This window comes from Oryzias latipes, chromosome 21 (assembly GCF_053564925.1).
Source record: "Oryzias latipes strain Hd-rR chromosome 21, Olatipes_Hd-rR_3.1".
NCBI classification, from domain to species: domain Eukaryota; kingdom Metazoa; phylum Chordata; class Actinopteri; order Beloniformes; family Adrianichthyidae; genus Oryzias; species Oryzias latipes.
In genome coordinates, this window is record NC_136257.1 from 21,691,102 (window position 1) to 21,715,240 (window position 24,139).

At 37.6% G+C, this 24,139-nt stretch overlaps 1 protein-coding gene across 6 annotated transcripts in view; it reads left to right on the plus strand.

Annotated features, from left to right (window-relative positions):
- The first annotated feature begins 814 nt into the window (after positions 1-814).
- vwc2l (von Willebrand factor C domain containing 2 like) overlaps positions 815-24,139 on the plus strand; it is a 28,279-nt gene continuing 4,954 nt past the window's right edge. Inside the window, exons 1-5 of one of the 6 annotated variants that reach the window (XM_078939928.1) lie at positions 1,305-1,442; positions 1,688-1,724; positions 2,200-2,228; positions 2,304-2,837; positions 19,808-19,937. In XM_078939928.1, coding sequence (XP_078796054.1) covers positions 2,403-2,837; positions 19,808-19,937 — 565 coding nt within the window. In that variant the 5' untranslated portion in view covers positions 1,305-1,442; positions 1,688-1,724; positions 2,200-2,228; positions 2,304-2,402. Of the gene's footprint in view, positions 1,725-2,199; positions 2,229-2,303; positions 2,838-19,807; positions 19,938-24,139 lie in introns of all 6 variants that reach the window. The other 5 variants (XM_020713132.3, XM_020713133.3, XM_078939930.1 and 2 more) reach the window with 5 other exon arrangements.

Genomic DNA, 24,139 nt, shown 5'->3' on the forward strand with positions numbered 1-24,139 from the left:
TAGACAATCAGTCAGTATTTGAAAAACAAGAAATATTTTTTCAAGGACTGATTCTGAGAATAAAGATAAATTTGGCAATAAAAATAATGAAAAAAATTCCCCATCTTGCTTTAGTTTTTCTCTTTCGTTGGGTTCTGTTGAAATGCTTTGAACTGCTACCACGTGATTGGCTGATTAGATGTTTGCTTCAGGGAACAGTTGAACAGGTGTAATTAATGTTGTAGGGTGAATATAATTAGTGCAGTTAAGCTTATATGACCTAGAAGGACATGTGCATCATGGAGGATCAGTTAATTTACCCTGTGGATTACTGGTAGTTTACAGTGAACACAAACACATGTGCACTCCTATCAAAAGAACATAATGGAAAAGGAAGCTTCACATATTTAAAGTTTTTCACTCAGGACTTTCTGTTGCATTTGTTTTACCCTTAATAAAAGGAAGCAGCGTTTTGGGCACCAATGCCGCAGTTGTTAAAATATTCATGATTTCTCATGGAAATATCTAATTAAAAAGGGCTTCTCTGTATTTTTTTTTTCATTCATGAGCTTGGACTGAAGATAATGTTGTTAGGCAGTGGCCCCTATGAGCTTCCAGCTGTAAAACAAAGCTGATGTTGCTGCGAAGCCCTACTGTATTTTTCTGCTGCTGTAGGGACAAGGAAGTCAGACTCCCCTGCGATACAACACACAACTGAATACAAATGTGGTCTCTGTGAAATGCGCTTCAAATTATGAGTGACTCAGGCAAACAGGCTGCGGGTCATGCGTGACGACATATAGGCGCACCAATGCACGCACACCCAGACACGCACGTTCAAGGGGGACCAAGACCAGACAAACATGTCCAAATGCGCACCAGTTTGCAGACACAACCCGGGCACGCTCATCCATCAAAACCCGCACCTGCTCGGACCAGAACGCTTTAACTGTCCTCTCGTTTCGTCCGTGTGACTTAACCCAGTTTCGATTGTGATTCAAAACGAGTTCCAGCAATGTAGTTGTCATCGAGTGGTGAGCGTCGCTGTGACTGTGGGTGACTCAGGGGGACGGAGGGGGGGCGCTCTGGTCTGCTCAGAGCAGGACGCAGGAGATAGTCGCTCTCCAAGGTGCTGAAAGTGGGAGCGCTGCCTCGGTCTTGCCTGTTCACAACGAACGCCGCCTCAACTGCAGACGTCCAGCAACGACTGCCTTCCTCCTCTCCTGCTTTAGTTTGTCCACTCTTTAAGCGGCACCTGTGCGGATTTATGATGTCGTGTCATCACTGGATGTACAGTCACATTTATACAACAACGACTGCTGTGATATATCTTTGGAAATACTGAACTGACTGGATTCTCAGGGACCAAAGGAGGATTTTTTCCCTCCCTTGCAGGTTTCTTAAGCCTTTTTTTTTCTTTGCCGCATGCCGCTGAGCGTGAACTGCGATTTTGTCTACTAAAGGTGAGTTGAATGAATTATTATGAGGAAGGCGCACTTTTTCATGGATGTCGTTTGCTGTGGACTGGAAAGGAGGAAACAGGTCTCCAAAAGACTCGTTTTCCATTGACGTTGTAAGCTCGGAAACATAAAGGGGGGATTGGGGATATCAGGTGGAGTCTGGAGAAATTACCGATTGGATGGTGAAGTTTCAGCCGATGAGGCGACAATCTTTGATCTGCTCTGGTCCTCTGTTGTTGGCTTTCCAGGCGCTACACCGAGGGAATAACAAACAGTTTTACCGCGGTGAGTTTCTACTGCACGCCCAGCCGGTAATATAAAGCCTGAATATTAAAAAAAAAAAAAACATTAGCTCAAAAAATGTAATAACTGTGCCTTAATCACATCTGAATGTCTGGACTTTGGTTGCCTTAAGATAAAAATTGCAAATGTGATTTTTTTTAGGACATTTGTTCTGCATGGTCGACAAAAATGAGCCTAGCTTTTGTTGTGTATTTAAGTTTTATGTAATTTTATATAATCATATATTACATCATTAAGGTACTTTATATAATAGATGATAAATGGGGTCCAGCTGGAACGGATGTTTCTTTTTTCCCCACTCACAGAAATGTGCCTTTTAAGATGACATAATATCTTTTTATTCATCGTCTACCTGTTGAGCAGGGTTTCTGCAGACGGACAAATTGCAGATTAAAACAATAAATAAATGAAGAAAGTGATTATATGTAAGAAATGTGTGTTTTTATGAATATTCCAGGCCTGAACATAAATAAATACAGTAAAAAGGTGAGGTTTACGCACAAATCTGAGCATCAAGACTCATAATATGGATATGTAATGTGATTGTTGTTTTGGCTACAGCACAGGTCTTCATCAGTCCATGATGGTGGTGATCATTAAACCCTGCGTGGATCCGGGGAGGATACCGGCTTAGAAATGACATCCACGCAGTCGTGCTAAATGTGGATGTCAGTTCCGCGGCGAGGGATGGGTCCTCCCCTTTCGGCTGCCTCTTTCCTCCTCCTCCTCCTTCTCCTCCTCCTCCTGTCCCTGAGCGCCGTGTCCGCGGCCAGCGTGGGGAATGCCGAGGATTACGCCGCGGACGAGGCGGAACGGACCGCCGCCGACAACATCGTCTTTGATGACTACCGGGGCAAAGGATGCGTGGACGACAGCGGCTTCGTATACAAACTGGGGGAGCGCTTTTTCCCGGGACACTCTAACTGCCCGTGCGAGTGCACGGAGGACGGGCCGGTGTGCGACCAGCCAGAATGCCCCAAACTGCACCCTAAGTGCACCAAAGTGGAGCACAATGGATGCTGTCCCGAGTGTAAAGAGGTGAAGAACTTTTGCGAGTACCGCGGGAAAACACATAAAATACTAGAAGAATTCAAGGTAAGACAGATTAACACTGTGACTTTAATTATGTTTGTTAAATTGTTGAACTTTTGATTTATCATTTTGTGTTCTTGGTTTTTTATATACAGTAACGTAATCAGGTTTATGATAGTTTCATAGGGTGTCTGGCTTGAGAAGGCTCTGGTTCAAATCCCGGTTAGGACCTTTGTGTGGAGTGTTCTCCCATTCGTGCATGGGTTCTCTCCCACAGTCCAAAAACATGCTTCAAAGGTCGCTAAATTTCACTTAAATTTTTCCTAGGTGTGCATGTGAGTGGTGACCTGTTCAGGCTGTATCCCACTTTCACCCAACTGTTGGTAAGATAGGCTCCAGCAACCCTATGACCCCAAAAGGAATTCAGCAGGTTTCAAAAATGGATGGATATTTTAACAGTATAGGCTGCACTGGTCATAGTAGTGAATACTCACCGTGAAGCATGAAGGTCCATACGAACCCCATCTGGGACCTTTCTATGTGGAGTTTGCATGCTCACCTGTGCGGAAGTGGGTTTTCTCAAAGTACCACTTCCTCCCACAGTCCAAAAAACTTGCAAGGTTAATTGATTTCTTTAAAATTGTACTTAAATGTGCGTGTGTGGCCCTGCAACAGACTGGCAACTTGTATCCCACCTTCACCTAACGGTGGGATAGGCTCCATCAACTCTATGACCCCAAAAGGGATTTGGCCAGTTCAAAAGATGGCTGGATGGATAGTTTCATAGGAAACCGTTAATTCCTGTTTCTCACAGAATCACATCTCCAATATATTAGGTAGTCAGAGCTTTGTCTCATTACACCAAATGGCAGTTGAAATGGATAAACCTGCTCGCCTTCAGCTTTTTTCTTTTCAATTTTAATCTTTGAACCTGTTGAACGCGGTCATTGTTCATGTCTATTTAGATAGAGAAATTAAATACAAAGCAACATAGTGTTGGGAATGTGTGGGTGGTGTTGTGCTGAGGATTAGCAATGCTTTGGGTTTAGATTAGTCTTTGGCATACTGTTAAAATATCATCAAAACATGTTCATTGGCCAAGGGCACAAAGATGGCCACATCCCAGGGTGATGTCACCAGAACCTCATGAACTGAGCACTCAGCCAGGATTATTAAAGTGACAGATGCTATGACAGTATTTAAATATTCTGATTTGTGGACACTGAGTCATCGCTGGCAGATCCAGTCTAAGCGTGTCTCCTGCAGAGGATTTCCACCCATCAGACCAGCGTCTCAGCTGTTGGTGATGCTGCATGACAGCACTGTGTGATTATAGATGACAACTACAGTCTGTGTTTTAACTGTTGTTGCCCACAAGGAGACATCTCCATTCAGATTCTCTACAATTGGACTGAGGCAGCAAATGATTGAAACATAATACGACACAGTATGGCCTAAACGAGGGGCTCAGCCGTTAATCCCAGAATGTATTTATGTCTGTGAGAATATATCAGGCCGTGTAGCCATGACAGTTTAGGGCTCCAGTAATTCACAATTAAAAATATATACATTTTTATCATGCTAGTTTGAGCATTGGAGTCATATTACCATGCTTATCTTCACAGCAATTTGTGTTATTTCATAAATAAAGAGTATAAATAAAGACTGATTTGATCTTACATTTCAAGAATTTAATAGAATCTTTAGTTATCCCAAAGGAAATTCTACAGAGTCAACAAAAAATTAAAATTAAAATTAAAATTAAAAACAAATAAGATTTGGTTTATGAAAATTCTCTTTGCTTTATGGCAATCACAAATTCCACTAAACGCCACATTAGTATACTATAGGGAACATTTATTTGGGGTTTGAGCCATAGAGAAACGATAGACAGCAGTGAAGAATTTAGAAGCACAAAGCATTAAATAAGCATCAGGTTGTCCTTACCTCAACCTTATAAAACTTGTAGTATCACCTTGAGTGTGTTGTGACAAAGCTCCAACCATCCTCCAGCTTCAGCCTTCATGTCACCTGGATTACAGGCACAGACAAACATGTCATTTTCTGATTAGCAACGAATGCTGGTTTATGAATGGGATTTCAGTGGTGTGTGATCAGGCTAACTTCAGGCTCCTGTTAGTTAAAACATATATTTTTATAAATACCAAGTTATAGTCAAAAGCGTGTTTAAATGCACATTACGTATCAGAAAATTACCTGATTAGAAACTATTTCTTCTCACCAAGCCGCTTGCTTTTTTGTAGATTGGCTCATCCCAGTCTTGTTCAGCTATACAATCCTGTCCTTGGTGTCCTTAGAGAGCTCTTTGGTTTTGTTTACGGTGTAGAATTCGTGTCAAACTCAAGGCCCACGGGCCAAATGTGGCCCGCCATGTCATTTTATGTGGCCCGCGAGAGTATAAAAGTTTTTGATTTCTTAAAATAAAAATTGGTGTGTATTTATTTATATCTAGGGGGAATTGGACTTGAAATATCGGATTGAGCAACTATACATTAGGACTTAAACACTGTCCATATCACCCAACCTGACAGAATCAAATTTAAAAGGATTTATGTTAGAGTAACAAGCAAACATATGTTTTCTATGCAACTGTAATTGTCACTTTAAAAAGTTACAATAAATAAATAAATTATTTATTTAACATTAAGGAGTAGTTACGTTTATTTTTCATTACATTTAGTTACATGTATAAGTTATATCTGGCCCTTTGAGGACGACCACTATGCTGATGTGGCTCTCAGCGAAAAGGAGTTTGACACCCCTGGTGTAGAGGTAGCAGTTTGAGTGGTGTGGATGTGGACAGGTGTTTTTATACAGGTAACCAATTCAAGCAGGTGTCTTCAATACAGGTAATGAAGGATTTATGAGCTTTTTAAAGAAAGTTTGTTGGAGCTAAATACTTATTTCCTGCACCATTGTACAAATTAATTCTATAACCCTTGTGCTATCATAGGCACTTTAACATTGGGAGTTGGGTCATCTAGACCCCACTAGACAGTGCGCTGAACTTTTTTCTTCAATGATTTGTGATCTTTACTGGTTTCCATGGATTAAACGAAATCCTCTTCACCTTTATCCACCTTTATTATGGTAGGGCTAACATGTCAATGGTCATCTTGACCCCATAGGATAGCACAAGGGTTAAAAAATCATGCAATATGATTCACTGGATTCTTTTCTTTTATTCAGTCTCTTGCAGCTGAAGTGTATATGTGAACATTACAGACCTCTTCTATCTTTTTAAGTGGGACAACTTGCAGTATCTGGGACTGAGAAATCCTTTTTTTGTTTCACTGTAATTGCATTAACATTAGCAAAGCTGATAAAATGACTGTCTGAAAAGTCATATTTATAAGGAACAAAGCGGCGGAGAGTTTGAAAGCTACAGGACATTGAAAGCGGCACCATTACATATTTACATATTTGCAAATATTACAAAATCATGACATTACAAAAAAAGGACTATGACACAAACCAGAATTTTTGGATTATTGTATTTCCAGAATCCTATATATATATATATTTTTTTTTATATATATATTTTGGATTATTGTATTTCCAGAATCATATATATATATATATATATATATATATATATATATATATATATATATATATATATATATATATATATATAGTGTGTGTGTGTGTGTGTGTGTGTGTGTGTGTGTGTGTGTGCGTGCATGTAAATGGGGTCAATGACAGAAAGATTGGCAGAGAAAATCTTTTATCTCTGATAATGGGAGCAACTCCACACCCAGCTCTTCTGCTCAGCCCCAAAACTGCATGTTCCTAAAATTATGGTGCCATTTTGGAAGGAAATAGACAGGATTTCCAACAATGAAATATTGAAAACCCACATTTCCTCACTTTTGTTCTTTGTTTAGATTGTCCAAGAGAAAACATTTTTTGGAACCGGTTTACTGAGGAGAAAGGAAGAAAGCCTGTCAGATTTTTGGTCATGCGGTGAGACAGAATCATTTTCTATCATTCAGTATGTGCAGTCAGCTTCAATTCAGGTCCCTTGCTAAGGCTGCCTGAAGATAACAATGGGGAAGTAGACATTGAAAGTACAGGTTAAAAAAAAAGGTTTTCAGTTATTTTGTCCCCATGTTGTGTAGAGTTGTGTACGGCCACCTTATTTCCGATCTTATCTGAGGACAGTCTGTCAGGAGCTGGCTTGTTCTTCCTGTGCACATGTTGTTCTGTTTTTATTGGACTTCCAGCTCCTCTGAAAGCCCCAAAACAAGTTAGTTTAGTTTAATTAGTTATTTTGAATTTTCCCTGGAGAGAGCATGCATGATGGTTTCTCTCATTTGTCTGCGTGTGGCCCTTTAACTGATTGTTTTTATCAATGCCTCTCACTCAGTCGAAGCTTGGATTGATTCCAGCCCCCGCATGACTGTCGTGAGCATCATAAGAAGGAAACTTAACAAAGTCAGTGACATTTGTTAGGAGCTTTCTGGTGATGAAAACAATAGACTCACAAGCTTTAATTATGTGTACTAAAAGGCTGTTTTTATGTTTTTTCTGTGTGAAAACTAAAGATCCAATTTTTTTTTTTTTTTGTCTCATTAAAGAACAACTTTTATAAAAACATTTTCTTATAGACAGTACTATACTCGGTAGTATTTGTCTATTTGTCCATACAGATTTGGAGGATTTTAGCATGAGGAAACTTCCTTGTAGGTCACAGGCTGCATACACAGCTCTTAAAGAAACATACAAAAAAGAATCGCAAACAAAATGCTGTATAGGAGAAGTGTGAAATTCCTAATTAGTAGAAGTGCAGTGGTGTACAGGCTAGCGTTCTTTCCCCATGATTTGAAGGCGCAGGTTGAAATACTAGCTGGGACCGATTTGTGTGGAGTTTGCATGTTCTCCTCGTGCATGCCTGGGTTCTTCCAGTCCTCTCTGGAGGGTCTGAGTTTGGGAAATTGGGTAAGAAGCAAACCATGGAGGGTGAGAGGACATGTTTTCTATTAAATATCTACATGTATTAATATTACAATTAAACTTTAATATATTTTACAGCTGAAAAAAATCCTACAAACTGTAAAAAAAACGGGAATTCTTGCAAAAAATAAAGCATTGTGCAATAATAAAAAGAATGGGACCGGATTGCACAACATAAACAATTTTCAGATAAAGGAACAAGAGACAGAAACTAGGATAAGATAGACTTTATTAATTCCACCTTGGAGAAATAGTAAAAGAAAGCTCCTGATGTAGTTATTACGATCCACACCTTGGACTGTAACAAAAATGAACTAAAAACACCAAATAAAGGAAACAAAGAGCGGTACACAAATCAATTGAATCAATAAGTTACAAAAAGTTTTTATTACAGCTATTTATTTACAAGAGCTACTCATGCACACAAAAAATGAAATGGCCGAAACAACAGTGTTTTAACGTATGGCGCCTTCTTTGACTGTGGTCACGTTACGTGCTGTATAAATGGATTTAGTTGATTTGATTTTTTGATGTTATTAGATAGATAAATATATAGAATTTATTCTGGACTTGTAGTCCAATCAGATAGCAAGAACACATAACCATTAAAAAGTACTTTGAGTAATGGCAAGGGTACAAAGGAGGGCTAAAAAAAAAGGAAAAATAATATTAAAAGTTTACATAAAAGATTAAAATAGTGGAAAATACATCACTTAAAAAGAATGATTGTTAAAAAGCAATACATACATTGATTAAAGAGGGAGCCTAAGAAGGCAGCTCCTCCAGTATTTCCAGATATTATCGTTACTAGTTGTAGAGAAAAAAATCTGCCCCAGTTTCTATTGTTTGCCCGGCTGCTCAACAGAACAAGTCAGAAACAAAAAAAGAAATGGATAAATCAAAAATATGAATTTAAACAATAAACCAAAACAATTACAAATGCTGACTAATAGCAGTTATAATCTCTTTGGATTAAGGATTTTATTTCAAATCATGTTAGTTTTTATTGTTCTCTGGTCACTTTTAAATAGAAATATTTTAGTGTTTGTATGACCAGTGGCAAGTTTTTTACTAAAATTTAGATGACAGACGTCATAGTCCTCATCAAGAATGTAAAAATGGTTAAAAATGTCATTTTTTTCTTTCACAGTAAACCATTACCGTACCTGATAGTTTAGTTAAATTTAGGTATGTAACATTTTGTTACAAAAATGTAACAAAATGTTGACATTCATTGTACAGAAAAAATTAATGTATCTATATCACAGACTCTTGAAGGTATTTCAATAGAGAACATTTTGAACAATTTACATTTTGACATTCTGACATTTTGAAAGCAGCAGCTCTCCACATCCAACAATTTTGACTTTAGTTATTACTCTGTGCACCATAAATTACCAAATACCTTAAAATTGAAGCCAGCTTTTTTTATAAATAAAAAAAAGAGTCATTCACTATTTCATATGGAAGCAGAATATGGCAAACTACCTTTCCCACTTAGAATACTTATCAGCTGAGGATTTGTTTTGTTACGACAGGGCCTCAAGTGGTAACTGTGATAAGAGCGAACGAAGAGCAGAGATGACACAGCTGTAGAGCTGTGATTCACAATGAAATTTGTGCAATGCAAACATGAATGAGCGTACAGTCTATCTTTAGTTATCAACTTTTGTTGAACTGTCATACAAACCTCCTGCGGATCGATGTGTACCTTGGAGTGACTTCATTTTTGTTTCACGCCACTGAATAAACCACTGAATAAATCAAAGAATCTCCTGGGAGGGGTGTCAATGTTCTGCATATGTAAATGTTGTTGTATGGCTGAACTAATATAAATGAGCACTTAGATTTATTTTCAAATTGTTTAACATCCTCGTTGTCATCTTATCCGCTTTTATTTTGAAATAAATCTTGTCCTTCCATGTTTGATATTTCTGTGTTTGTTCAGTATCTGGTTTGTGTTTGGTAGATTATCACAGTTGTATTCATCTCAAACAGTTCTTTTACTTCTTCCCTTCACACATTTTTTTGTTGCTAATATGTTTGACAAATGTAGTAAATTTGCGCTTTGCACTTTTAAGTTTTAGGGTTTATCCATTTACACAATGGTGTATCTAACGAAACAAATTTGTGTTTTAAAAGGTGATGTGCAGTTCATGCGTTTTTGTTTTTTTTTATCTTTATGAGTCAGATAAATAAGAAAAAAATGCAGTGACAATTACTGATTTCTCAGTCAACAAGAAAGGAAAAAAGGATTTGGACATGTATAAATGTGGATGTTAATTAAGCCTAAACAAGAAGCATTGCTCTGCGAGCAAGTCCAATTTCCATTATGTGCTTTTGTCAGGATTGTACTGTAAATAACACTGACGTGTGTTATGAAATGCACCAGAGAAGCAAAGTGAAGATGTTCCCCAAGGCTCAGGAGATTGAATATGCCAAGTTTTTGTTCTGTGTTTTACAACGTTTACATAAAATGATGACTGGCAGAAAAATATTCATGTAATGTGGCCGCCAAATGAAATGTTTGCAACCTTCTGAAGCACAGACACTTCAGCATGAGCGTGAAGAAGTGGTACCACTAATAAGGCCAGTTTGTTAGATCAGCCCATTTAAATCCAAGGTACTTAATCTGTGCTGATTGGTGTGCTTACACATCAGAGAAAATCTAGCTCAGCCTTGCACTGAGATGCAGGCCAAGCCTCACAATTTGATGAGGTACACAGCCTGTCGATAGGGCTGCTCATCATCATGCTGACCCTGATGGGGTCATGCCTTTAGAACAAAAAAAGAGCCGTCAATAATGTTCGTTGTGGAAATTAGCTCGATAAAAAGTACAATTTAAAATAAAAAGATGATCACATTATACTCCCTTATCTAAGGCTGCTCAATAAAATATGCCGTCTTCTCTGGGAAAATTAAAGTGCAGACATGAAAGCCTTGGAGTCCTGCGGTGCTGACAGAAATAAAAAGCCTTCAGTATCTCCTATGCAGACCCCTGCTTTGGGATGCCGACAGGTTAACCTTTGGTGCTGGCATTATTGGTATTTCCTTCACAGAGTTCTTGTGGAAGTGTGCAGATCTGTGCATTTCTATTCAGTTGGATGTCAAAGAAAATAAATAAATTTCAGGTCCCAAATTTTAGGTATCAACTGAGTTTTATCTGTTCAAAACTTATGAAATGTTTGCTTTTATTTTTCTGAGGCTGTTCTTTTTTAGCCTTTATACTGAAAATCCTATAAAATGAGTCAGCTAAGTGCCAAATGAGGACAATAAATAAGTAGGTTTGGGCTCTCGCAAAGCTGCTGACTGAAGGGAAATGTCAGTTTGTCATCCTTCATTGATATAATGTGTGAATAAGCAACCAGGCAAAAAAATTGTTCAACCTACTTTTCCTGGTAGAAATCTTTTAGCTTGGACGAGTTTACATTCAAATATAGTTGCTGTTTTCTACATTTTGCTTTTAATGGGATCATTTTTACATGATTTTATGCAAGATAATATTCTGTGTCTATGACTTTACAGCAGCTCCAAACATCAACCAGGAGATTAAGAATGAGTTTAGATTACAGATCTCCAAGGGGTTGGACTCACATGATTTATTTGTAACTGATTTGGCAAATAAAAACTATAAAAAGTTGCTGCCTTTTCAGCTTCGTTATAAACCCATGGTGACATTTTCATAGAAAAAAATGTTAGCATGAGAAATTAGTAAAAACAAAAAAAACATAAATAATTATATTGCTGATTTCACTGTTTGTTTTTTAAAACATTAATAAAGCATGTAAAAGTTAAGAAAAATTATTTACAGTAAGGAAAATATAGCGGACAGTTAGAATACCTGGAAATTTCGAGATTGTGCACATTAAACATAACTGACTAAATCATAAAACCAGAGTAGATTCTACGCCGTGGAAGCCTGATCCTTTCATGTAGGCCATTATTTTGCCTATACCATCATCATTTACAAAATAAATAAATATTCAGTTATTTTTTGTAAATTATTCTTGTTATTTTTTCGGTTTAGATCGGACTGTTTGTTACGTGGTGCGCCGTGCTGACACAGTAACATGATCACACGCTGCTTAGCGGGCTGAGCCGGAATCGACCTTCACTGCAGCGTCAAAGGAAAACTGTATATATGCTGATCATCACGACAGGTTAAAAAAAAAGCATCAGTTCAGAGAAAAAGTTTCCCTCTTACCGCTTGTTTTTTTTATATAGAACATTTACGCTATATGACCAGAACTTCTTTTTAGGCGTGCATTATTACTGTGGATTATCACTTTTTAATCCACACCCAGCAGCCAATCAGAATTGAGTATTCACCAGGACCATGATATACGTAAGGGACAATGGCTGATGAGGTGTCCATTATCAGAAATTAACGGACGAAGGCGAAAGACTGAACCGTACAATGTGAGGCGGAGGATGGTTGCTTTCACAAAGTCCATTAATTTCTGATAATGGACAGATCACAGTCCATTATCCCACTTATAACCTACCATGGTGACTTACGGAAGAAAGAAATATTCAATCATTTTTTTTTCTTTTTTCAGTTTAAATTACTTTGTCACAAAAAGCAGACTATTTGATATGTGTATGCGACCGGAACTTTCTATTTACGTTACCATTGGTCCATTACCATGGTATGAAGTACTTCAAAAATATACAGTACAGACCAAAAGTTTGGACACACCTTCTCATTCAGTTTTTTTTATTTTCATGACTATGAAAATTGTAGATTCACACTGAAGTCATCAAAACTGTGAATTAACACACATAGAATTATATACACAACAAAAATTGTGATTTCTTGCCTTATAAATGGGGTTGGACCATCAGTTTTGTTGTGCAGTAGTCAGGTGGATACACAGCTGATATCCCTACAGTTTTGTATTATGGCTACAAAAAAATCAGCTAAGTACAGAAAAACGACTGGCCATCATAACTTTAAGAAATGAAGGTCAGTCAGTCTGAAAAATTGGGAAAACTTTGAAAGTCTCCCCAATGGAGTCACAAAAACCATCAAGCGCTACAAAGAAACTGGCTCACATGCAGACCACCCCAGGAAAGGAAGACGAACAGTCATCTCTGCTGCGGAGGATAAGTTCATCCGAGTCACCAGCCTCAGAAATGGCAGGTTAACAGCAGCTCAGATTAGAGACCAGGTCAATGGCACACAGAGTTCTAATAGCAGACACATCTCTACAACAACTGTTAAAAGGAGACGGTGTGAATCAGGCCTTCATGGTAGAATATCTGCTAGGAAACCACTACTAAAGAAAGGCAACAAGCAGATGAGACTTGTTCGGGGTAAATAACACAAGGAATGGACATTAGACCAGTGGAAATCTGTGCTTTGATCTGATGTGTCCAAATTGGAGATTTTTGGTTCCAACCACCGTGTCTTTGTGTGTCCAAACTTATGGTCTGTATACTGTATATACATTTTTTAAGATTCTTTTTTTTTGTTTTGATTTTGTTAGTTTAATTTTCTTTAAATGTCTTCTTTACAAACTTTAAATTTGATATATTTTCTGTAAGCACCATAATAAAGAACACTGCTAATTTGCTAATTAGCCTGTCATATAATGAAAATTTCCTATGGCAATTTCTGAAGAAGTCAATAAATTACAGAATAATGATCTGACAGCCCAGGGCTTAATGAGTAACAAGAGGCATAACACGATTTTAGCTTTTGTGGTGCTTTATTTTTGCATTCCACAGCTCTTTAAATATATTATATAGGATTCTTTTATATTATAAAATTGCATATGGCTAAAAAAAAATCCTTCAGCAAAATTTGTTACTAAACCACAAATTTAAAAAAAATGTAGCTTTATGAAGCTAAGACAGCGGTTATGGTGAGAGTCTCAGCTCAGTTTGCTGATGTAAAGCGCCAAATGCTTTCATCAAAAAATAATGTGCTCCAAGGGTTATTGGGTGTTGGTGTCCAGATTTATGCTTGCATGAAAGGTGCAAAGCAGACCTTGAATCAAAGGAAGAGGCGTTTCAACTGCAGTAATTCAGTTCAATTAAAACCCCAACATATTGTGGAATATTGCAGTATATCAGCTGCTTGTTCTAGCTCTGCAACAGCAATCAATGCAAATTAGAGAAAAGACAAGGGTTATGGCGCGATTTATTTTCTCCTAAATTTTAATTGTTCTATCAATGCAGCAAAAGGTCCTGTGGACAAAAATTAGACAAAATTCTACTTGTGCTATGAAATAATGAGAATAAAATGCAACATAATTTTTAACACACATATTCTTCATAAATATAATCTGATTTTGAAAATGTCTTTGGGACCAAAAAATCCAAAAAGCTTAATTTATAGATGTTGACAGATTTCCCTACAAAAAGACAAACACAACAATGCCTCTGCTACTGAACTGTGCAAATAATTTGATCACAAAAGATCTTTTATGAGAAATAATGTATAAGTTGTTGGCGTTTATCTTTTATATCTAGTTTTCTACTTCTGCCCTTGTAAATATACTTGTAAACAATATTTTTAACAGAAACTGCATAGCTGGTAATTCAACAAACTGCTCAAAAGTAGTCTGTGTTGCCCTTTGACCCCTTGAAAGTTATTCAACTAGCCCATTGCTCTACTCTCGGCCCAAATTTTTCTTAGTATAAGAATGGGAAGTATTACAATCTGCTCACCCTAATACAGAGCCAATGAATTGTGGACAATTTGAGACCTTTCTTCACCAAAACATCTGGCAGCGTGTCTAAATTCAGTGCCATTGCTCCATTTTCCTTTGTGAGTGGGGGTTAAGGCGTGACTGATCGTTCCTTAGCGTGACTGAGCTTCTTGACGGGAGACCTCATACGAACGGATGTGCTGAAAGCGCCAGGCGTTTCACAGAGCCATTCTTGGCAAGGTGTCAGAGGTGCACTGTGCGGTATTTTTTTTCTTTTTTTATTGTTTTTAAGATGTCATCCTTTACCTTGGACTTCCTGTGAACTGCACTTGCATGTGCAGACTTCTGCTGAAGCTACTTTACAATCCAAAAAGGAAAAAAAAAGAACTTCTACTTGTAAATAATGCAGTTTTAAAATGTGTATATTTTAGAAGAAAAAAAACCACAGCCATGTGTTTGAGGGATCTGAAGTGACAGCCAACTCAAAACTCAAAATTTTGCATCGTTTAAATGCCAGTTGTGACAGTAAGTAAACAGTCCCACAGTCAGTTCATGGCCCTTTTTTATGATGCAGACAAAGTTGTCTGCACAAACAAACACAGAAAGGAAAAAGTAAACTTACTCTGTCTGGAAAAAAAGTGACACTTCTTTACATTCCACAGCGAAATGTTCCTCCACTGCAGAGAGACATTTATGTTCTGATTTTTAAACATGGTTTTGATAGCTCTTTTCAAGGTTATATTAGTGCTATCCACAACTTTTCCCTCTTCTGTACTGACTGAGCATCATAAATATTCAAAGCAATTTCATTTCTTTGTATTATATAGAATTTGATTCATCTTCAGTTTTTCCATCTTGTCTGTCACAGTGAAAGATGAGGATAAGAAATCGGGGAATCAGACTTTCTTGCAAGGCCGTCTTTGGCTCGTATGTCAATTCATGACATCGATTTCACCATGACTGTCTGACCTTGTGAGATGGATGTTTGGATGTTTGGAAATATGTAGAAATGTGGCTCTGAGCATTTGTCATCTAAAAGAAGACACTTGAATTTTCAGACCCAAAGTGAACTTCTTTTGGTTTTAGTTGAGTCAATCTGAGCAGTAACGGAGCAGGTAATGGAGACTTATAATGAATTATGTTGAATAAATGTAGTTAAAATCAGAAGCCTATATGGTAATTAAAATCTTAATAACCATATAAACATTTCCAAAAAAATGAGTTAAGTTTGTTTATATATTGACCCACACTGTTAATAGCCGCTGACAGAACTGCTAATCTATGAACAAAGTTTCTAAGATCTAGTTGTTTGTCTCTTTGACAAATGTTCCTACAAATATCAGAACATGAATATGAAATTGAACTAAACATACCAATGGCATCACCGAAGTCTTCCAAGCATTACTGCCAGACAAATCCCTCCCGTGCCCACCGTCTCCTAATTTAATACTTCTTCCCATCTCCACCTTCCTGGTAGGGTAGAACTCACTTTCTCTCTATACCGCCCCCTGCAGCTGAGGAATTGATCCTACCTGGAACAAACCTCCAACTCAATGTTCAGGAGCAAAACTAAACAAAATAAAAAATGAGAATAGATAAATCTTAACAGTTACATCCTCCATGACCATGTGCAATATTTGCAGCTTCTGCATGGATTTTTGGTCTACCTGGCAGGGATTATGCTTGATATTATTTCAACATAGTACAATATTACTTCATGCTATTTGAGGACAACATGGATAGGATGTGAGCAAAAACATTAAAGATGATGGCTACATTCACACTGCAGGGCTTAATGCTCAATTCCGATTTTTTGAAAAATTATATTTTTTTTGCAAGGCCGTTCACATTTCCAATTAAATCCAAACTTTTGTGATATCCTGTGTGACCGTGAAATGACCCAGAAGCGACCCGCATGCGCAGGAGAATACTCAACTGTGAATGACGTCACTCATTGTTTGTAGAAGTAGCTACCGGTAGCAATGGATGTCAAAAACAGTGTTGTCAACAGCAGAGCTCTTATGTCATTATTAAATTTATTTTAAGAGAGAGGAGAGAGCGCGTGCAGCACAGTAGGGAATGAGAGGGGCAGTGGGGGCGCGCATTCATGTTGTGTGTGGCGGAGGAAGGAGAACGATAAGATAAGAAGGCTTCCCCCCAGCAGAACTGCTAAAGACTCTTTATTAACCTGCTCTGGAGAATCTGAGGGTCCAAACGGGGAAGTGAACCCCGAAGGAGGATCCGCCTTCGGCCCTGGAGAAGGTCTCCCCCACGCTTCTGACCACGATTGGAAAGGAAAAAAAGTCATCGCGGGGAAGGTTTAACACCACGCTCAGCCATTTCGCTGAATTTTTTTTTTTAAATCGCCCGGTTGCGATAAGAGACCTTGAGTTTGGCCTGAATAGAGCTGTCACCCCAATTATGAATCAAATCGGTGACCTTGCTTCCCTTCCACTGACTGGTCTCAGCAGCATCGTCCGCCATGGTTGATGTTTATGTTCTAGTTGCCGCCTACTTCAACGCAGAAGGATGACTTTTATAGCAAATCAATGACGTACGGGTCGGATACATGTGCCCTGGCCGTTCAGACGGAGGTCACATTTGAAAATGTCGGATCTGTGTCGTTCAGACTGTCATTAAAAGATCAGATTCAGGTCGCATAGAGGCAAAAAAATCGGAATAGGGTCGTTTCAGCCGGCAGTGTGAATGTAACCAATATGTGTTTGAGACAGGTAAAGCTATTTTTTGGGTTTCTGCAGATTTGTCTTGACAATTTCTGAACTCAGCTGTAGTACATTCTACTGTGTGAGCATGTAATCTGTCTGTAGTACCTTGTAAAGGTGTGGATAACAAGCTAATCTCCCTCAGGGTTTCTCCTGAAAGCAAAAAGTAATTTTGTTTTGGTTTTTGTTGCACGGTTATTTCTGTAACCGTGCAACTGTGAAACTGCGCAACAAATATTGCAAATTGGTGCAGATGATAAAGGTTTCCTCATGGAGGCATCACGTACAAATAAATGCAGAAACTATGACCTGTGAGGATGGTTAAAGATGAAGCATAGTTGTTGTTTAGTCTTTAGATTTTTTTTTTTTTTTGCATTTTATTCCATCATTTCCAGTATGCAAATGCAGGGAAACTCACCAGACTTAGTGGCAACATATGGTGTAACAGATGCAGCCTTAAGAATTTTAACTAAACAAAACTTACATACACCATTACTGTCAAATCGAGTTCCCATTGAAATACATTGAACACTTCTTTTTAATCTCTGAGAGTATAATTTGGACGGATATAAATTAATTTTAAATTCATCATAGACAGACAGACATAGAATTTGGCCTTCACTGTTTTATGTACTTTTACCTCTCGACCTGACAGAAAGGAGAAAAAAGAGATGAGTGGTAGATGTTATATATTGGGGATGGGGTACAAAAGAAAGGGGAGGGAGAAAAAAGAGAGTTAAGGAAGTTGGAGGATGATTAAAAAGTAGGAGATGTAGAACTGCAAAAAGAAGCAACAGTTTGCTAACGATCAAGATTTCTATCACTGCTGACCAAGTTGTAGCGGTGAATGAGGGCCCTCAATGTGCAGTCTTTTTTGCCTTTTGACTGCTCTCTTTTGGGGTGCCTATAGGAAATCACGCACCTCAATCTAACCCTACCCTCTGTATCATCATCACCCACACTCATCACTCTCATGTCCTCTTTCACCAGAGAGCATGCATGGACCTCCCCTTTGGTCTTCCTCAAGGGCATCTTCCTAATACCTTAGCGTTTACAGTCTCCTCTGCAGCTTTAACCTCCAGTAACATCATCACTGTCCCTCCTCTGAACATGCCTAAACCATCTTATTCTGGGTTCCTGTATTTATCTCCAAAGCATCTAACCAGAGCTTCCCTTTGAAGAATTCATTCCTGATCCTTTCCATGCTCATCACTCTCAAGCTCAAAATCTTCAGCTCTGCTACCTCCAGCTCTGCTACCTCCAGCTCTGCCTTTTTTTTCTAAAAGTAGCAACATGATTGCTCGCGGCAACGTCTTGAACACCTTTCTGTTTATCCAACTCTCTTTTGCCAAGTATTAAATTTACAATTTGGATTCATTTTTGGTTTGGGGGCGGGTGAGTGTCAGAGGCAGAATCTCGCCTTTAATTCCCTTATTTTCATACTTTGTCTTGAATCGCTATAGCTGTTTTTTTGTATCTGATGACATTCTTTAGTATATTATTACCCTGGTTTTAGTTGTTTTGAAAAAAAAATGTAAGTTCCTTCTTTTTACCACTTAATCATAGTTTTCTTCAGTTTCTTCTTTTTTTTTTTAGTCAACAATTTTCTGTGGAGTTACTTATTTAATCATTAACACCTTTAATATCATGCAGATCAAGGCTCAACTGTTATTTTCTTATGAAAAGAAATGATGCAAAAAACTGTTGAACTATTTTTTTTTAGGTTTTCAGCTTGTTTTGCAAAGAAAGAAAGTTGATGGATTTGTATCCCCCCGATGTTAAAATAGTGAGCACCATTCAATAGCCGTGTAGTCCAAATAGAGATGTTTTATTGGTTAATAAAAGAAAGAAAAACCCTTGAATAATAAATGTAAACTATTATAGCACCTCCCCCATGTTTTATTGCTGGCTTAAGGTTGTCATGCTGAAATAAACTATTTTAATTCCAGTAAAACTTTGCAAATAAAAACCACCTTCCGAAAAAAAAATCTGAATCAAGGTTTGCTCACTGAAAATATTAAGTCATTTCTTATAAAAATAATAATTCATCTGAACTATTAAATCAGGTCCACAGTTTTACATTTCTATTAAAAGTGTGAAGTTTTTAGTATTCCTTATTCCCTCCAACATCAATATTAAAATGCATAAGGCTGTGGAGAGAGCAGACCCAGTGCCGTCAGGCCTTTAAATAGCAGTTTATCATATCGAACAGAATAAAAATATTATATAATGAAGAGTTGACCTTTTCTGATTGAAAACAGTTTGCATTTCTCTACAGAATGTAATTGCGTTACAGGTCATTTACAGGCCAGAAGGCTTTGTAAAGCAAATGGCAGAGGCCCAGAGTGCAGCATAGTCCTGATTTACATGTTGCAGGGGTGTGATAAACCCCCGAACAGTTTCCTGAGGCAGACTAGCACAGAATGCAGCAAAATCCAAGGCAACACAAATATCTCCCCCTTTGATTTTTCAAGCAATTTCTTTTCAAGTGTTCCCTTAAATGTTTGTGACACTGTGCGTGGCCATCAAAATGAACCATTACAAACATATGAATGTAAATGGAGTCTTCGACTAAACAATTGTAAAACGCATGTACGTGCAGATGAAGGTAAGCCAGTTGAATCATCTGACCCAGATTCTTTGTTCTCTTTTTTATTTTTTTATTTTTTGCCAACAGCCGTCGCCCTGTGAATGGTGCCGCTGCGAACCAAATAATGAGGTGCACTGTGTGGTGTCCGACTGTGCCGTCCCAGAGTGCGTCAACCCTGTGTATGAGCCAGAGCAGTGCTGCCCCATCTGTAAAAACGGTAAACGCTTATCTCTTCTGGAAATTGCAAGCCAATTTCTGCAAAGCCATAACATTTCCTTAAAACTGCAGCAGCCCCTTTACCTGTGGCATCACGTTTTTATGATAAGGGTCTTTGGAGGATGAGAAAGTAATTGGCACTCTATAAATTACAGTAAAATATGAACCTGAGCCTGTTAGACACGAATGAGTAGTAAGAGTTTTAATTTGAGTAAACATAAGCTCATTGATTAAAGGTGTAGTAGGAGGGACTAATGGGTCTTTGGGGGGCCTTTTCTCTCTCAATGCCCTGGTGTCAAACACAGCTAAACCTCAAATTAGAATTATAGGATTTCATTGGCCCATTGACTGTTTACAAGGTGGGGGCTTCCCTTTGCCACTAGTATTTCCAAGGGAGAGATGAAACTTTGAGGAAAGTGCAGCAATTGCACTTTTCCTTGAGAACCTGTGATCAATAGCAAAGGCATACCAGTCTAAACATAATACTGCATTCATAAAGTTATTTTTCTGTACTCAGATAAGAGCTTGTTAGGAAAACTTATTTTTATAATGGAAATCGTCTCATTATGAAGCACAACAAATCTTTTAAATAAACACTAGTACAAATATAAAAATACGTTTTTTTCTTTCCAGCGATTCTTGATCTAAATGTCTACTTTTACTCTTCATTCACGTCGTCCCCCCCCCCCTTTTTTCCTTTTAACTATAATGGATCCACCTTCCATTTCAACATACTGACATCACAGTAAAACACCTAAAGTAGTTGAGCAAGGCTGTAGAAGCAACTAAAGGATAACTAATCCAGGCTGACAGGACAGTGACACCCTTGGCATTTCAAAGTAGGCTTGCTGTTTCTAGGTGCCCCAAGGGTGCGTGGTCAGTCTTGCATCTAGATAAATCTCTACGTGACTGGATGGCTGAAGGCCTTGGGGAAAATACTTTAAGAGGGTGCTGTTTAGCTCTCTCCTTTGTTATGGATCCTACTGGAAGAAGGAAATCTAAAATGCTTGTACCAGGAAAGCAGCAAGGATATATATAATGTTTTTAAAAAATGTGCAAGAAAACAATAATTGCACCAAACCAAGGTAAAAAAAAAAGGCAAAGTCAAGTAGTCTATAAATAGTTGAATATATTACATAGTTTAAATGACCTTTAATAAAACCATGAAGTATGGTTTATTAAAATACAAATGTTGTTTGGAATGTTATATTTCCTGAAGGTAATACATCATAAACTAATACACACAATGACAAGGTCATTATTCCCTATTATATAAGCCAAAATTACCTTAGAGGTGAAAATTCAAATAAATCTTTATTATTATTCCAATAACTATGGAAAACAAGGAAGGTCTTCGACATTATATTCTAATTTCTTCACTAAATGGCGCACTGGATTAGAAGATGCACAGTCAATGAACAGTCTATTTTTAAACTTGTATCATCTATAAGGCACACCCAACTATAGGGCGCAGTAAGGAAGACAAAAAAGTTGGACATAAGTTTGTCAATCAGACTTTATCAACTGCATTTACAGTATGTTTGTGATACGCTACATATTATCCGCGTTAACGTATTCACAATACCTGTAACTCCTTACCTTGTTTGCAACATGTAAAATACAGACAGATGCCACTAAAACAAACATCACTGTGACTACAATTACCCCCAACCTTGTTAGTAACATGGAAAAAAAACACCGCCCTACACGGCTACACATTAGTTACGTTAGCGTATTTACAATAACACCCAATCTTGTTTCAGCTACTGAAAAAAACAGTCTGACATTTTGACATTTGACAGTGCCATGTACCTTTAAAAATCACTTTGACATCAGTAAGCACCACCAGAATTATAAGGTGCACTGCTGTTTTAAAAAAATAAAAAATTTTAAGCTTGTAAGGGCACCTTAAATGATGCAGAAAAAATAAAGTAAGAAGAAGAAACTCAGATCCATTACAACAGAGATAATTCTAATCCACAGATTTAAAACTGAAACTATAAATCGACAGGATTTTGGATTTTCAGGATTATATAATGCCTAAAGATCATTTGTGGCCGAAAAACTTAAGGTGGTGCTGCACTATTAACATATTACACTGTGTTTCCTGTATGGATTCATTCAAAAAAAGTGACATTTCTTTTGTGCTGGAAAAACAGAAAAAAATATTTTAAGTAAAAGCGAACATTTACTCATTGAATATCACAGCCAAACTGTGTATATCATGCTTGTCACATTAACAATATGTGGCTGTGTTGGTCTACAGATGAAGAAGGGCTTTGTTTTATGTGGGTTACGGTTGTTCTTGTGGGTTATTCACATTAGACACAGCTTTGTAGTAAACGGAGCTGCTGAATCTGCAGAACAACTACAGAGAGGGAAGTTCCACTGCATTTTCATGCTGCATTTACTCTGTGCAGCACAAGAAAAAACCTGGCTAGACAATCTCAAATTACAAGATAAAAGACCTGCTTTGATAAAAGCAAGTCCTTATTTATCATTTTCTTATACATTTTGTCATTGCTTTACTTCTTTCTCCAAAGATTTGGACATTTCTAGGAAAAAAATAAACCAAAAATGAAGCTTAGAAATGTATCATCTGCAAAGTATTACGAAATAACAAAAAATGAACAGAATTAAGCACAACTCAAGAGTCTGCCATTAAAGCACTTATCACTGAGCTACACTTTCTTTTAGTCTGACTGATTAAGCTTTAATCTTTATCCTAAATTATAAATACTCTCATTCGTCAGGACTATGTACCGGTAGTCATAGTTATATGGTATTGAGTAATAGTCAGAGAAAGACGGGATTCTTCCCATTCCAGAAGAATTGTGCCATGCATAAATCTGCCACCTGGTGCTACAGCATATGATTTTTTTTTTTTTACAATATTTAATAAATCATTTATTTAAGACAATGGTCTAGATTTCATCCTAATATCCAGCACTCATTAAAATGGAACAGTTCTGAGAAAGTACAAAGATATTTTGACCGAAAATGTGACAAGCCATTAACTCAAACCCATTTAGACTGATATCTCCATGTCCTTCACAGTGACAGAACCCTGAAACTGCATCCACCTTCAGGGCCGTCTGGTTGTAAACAGTGATGCTTGGCAGCAGCAATGGTTCATTCCACCTCAGCCTCTGCTGAGCTCGTCCTGAGACCTGTGCCAGTTGTCCAGAGGCAGATAAATGAGAGTTAAAACTTGGCAGGAGTTTCGTGTCTCCTCTAAGTCCAGATCAAAGTGTTTTTATCAAGCCAAAAAAAAAAAGGAGGGAGATTAATCTTTCCTGAGGCAAAGGATTAGGATACCTGTTATTAAACTACTCTGTGTTTGAATCTCATTCAAACATTTGGTGTATGGGGTTAATTTAAATTTGTAAGGATAACTCACTTAAAAATCCCACGTAAATTCCTTAAATTATCCCACATTAAACCAGTCTCACACTGACATCAAAATGTCTGTGACTCTTGGTTGTGGAATCTATTGTGTCTTAAAGAATTATGGAAGCAATGAATTTTTATGACAAGTTGTAGGCAAGTCTTGAGTCTGGCACTTTGCTGAGCGCAAACCCAGAGTCACTGTCACACCAATTGAACACATAGTTTAAATGAATAAAACTAAAGTGAATTCCTGCCACCTCTTGTGTGCCTTTGTCTCAAAATCTCAGTGAAGAGGTGCACAACCTCAAATCCCCAAGAAGCACTCAGAGAAAAATGGGATATTGTCATTTTTTGGTGGTATAAACTAGTAACACTGCTTAGTTACAGAGACAACCGGCTCCTTGGATGCATGTTTTACACATCGGAATCTGTAAAGATTATCAGATCTGATTTCAGGTGTTACGTAAAACACATTTTAGTTTAAGACTATGATTCTATATGAGTCATCTTAACAACGATTTGATTCATATCACAATTAGTGTTTGCCAATTGATAATTCTGTTCGATATTGGTTCATTTTGATTGATCCGATTCGATCCAATTCACTGACCTAAAATCTATCAATTTCTATATCTACGATCCAACCAGATTGATTAAATCGACCTAAACCGTTTAAAATATTCATTCAAAATTAGATAAATCAATAATGGAATCAACACTGGAAAATACCATTTGGTTTGAGACATGGTAGGTTCATTTCTCTATGAGATCCAACCATATTGATCTGTCCAAGGTAAGTTGAGAGTTGAACTG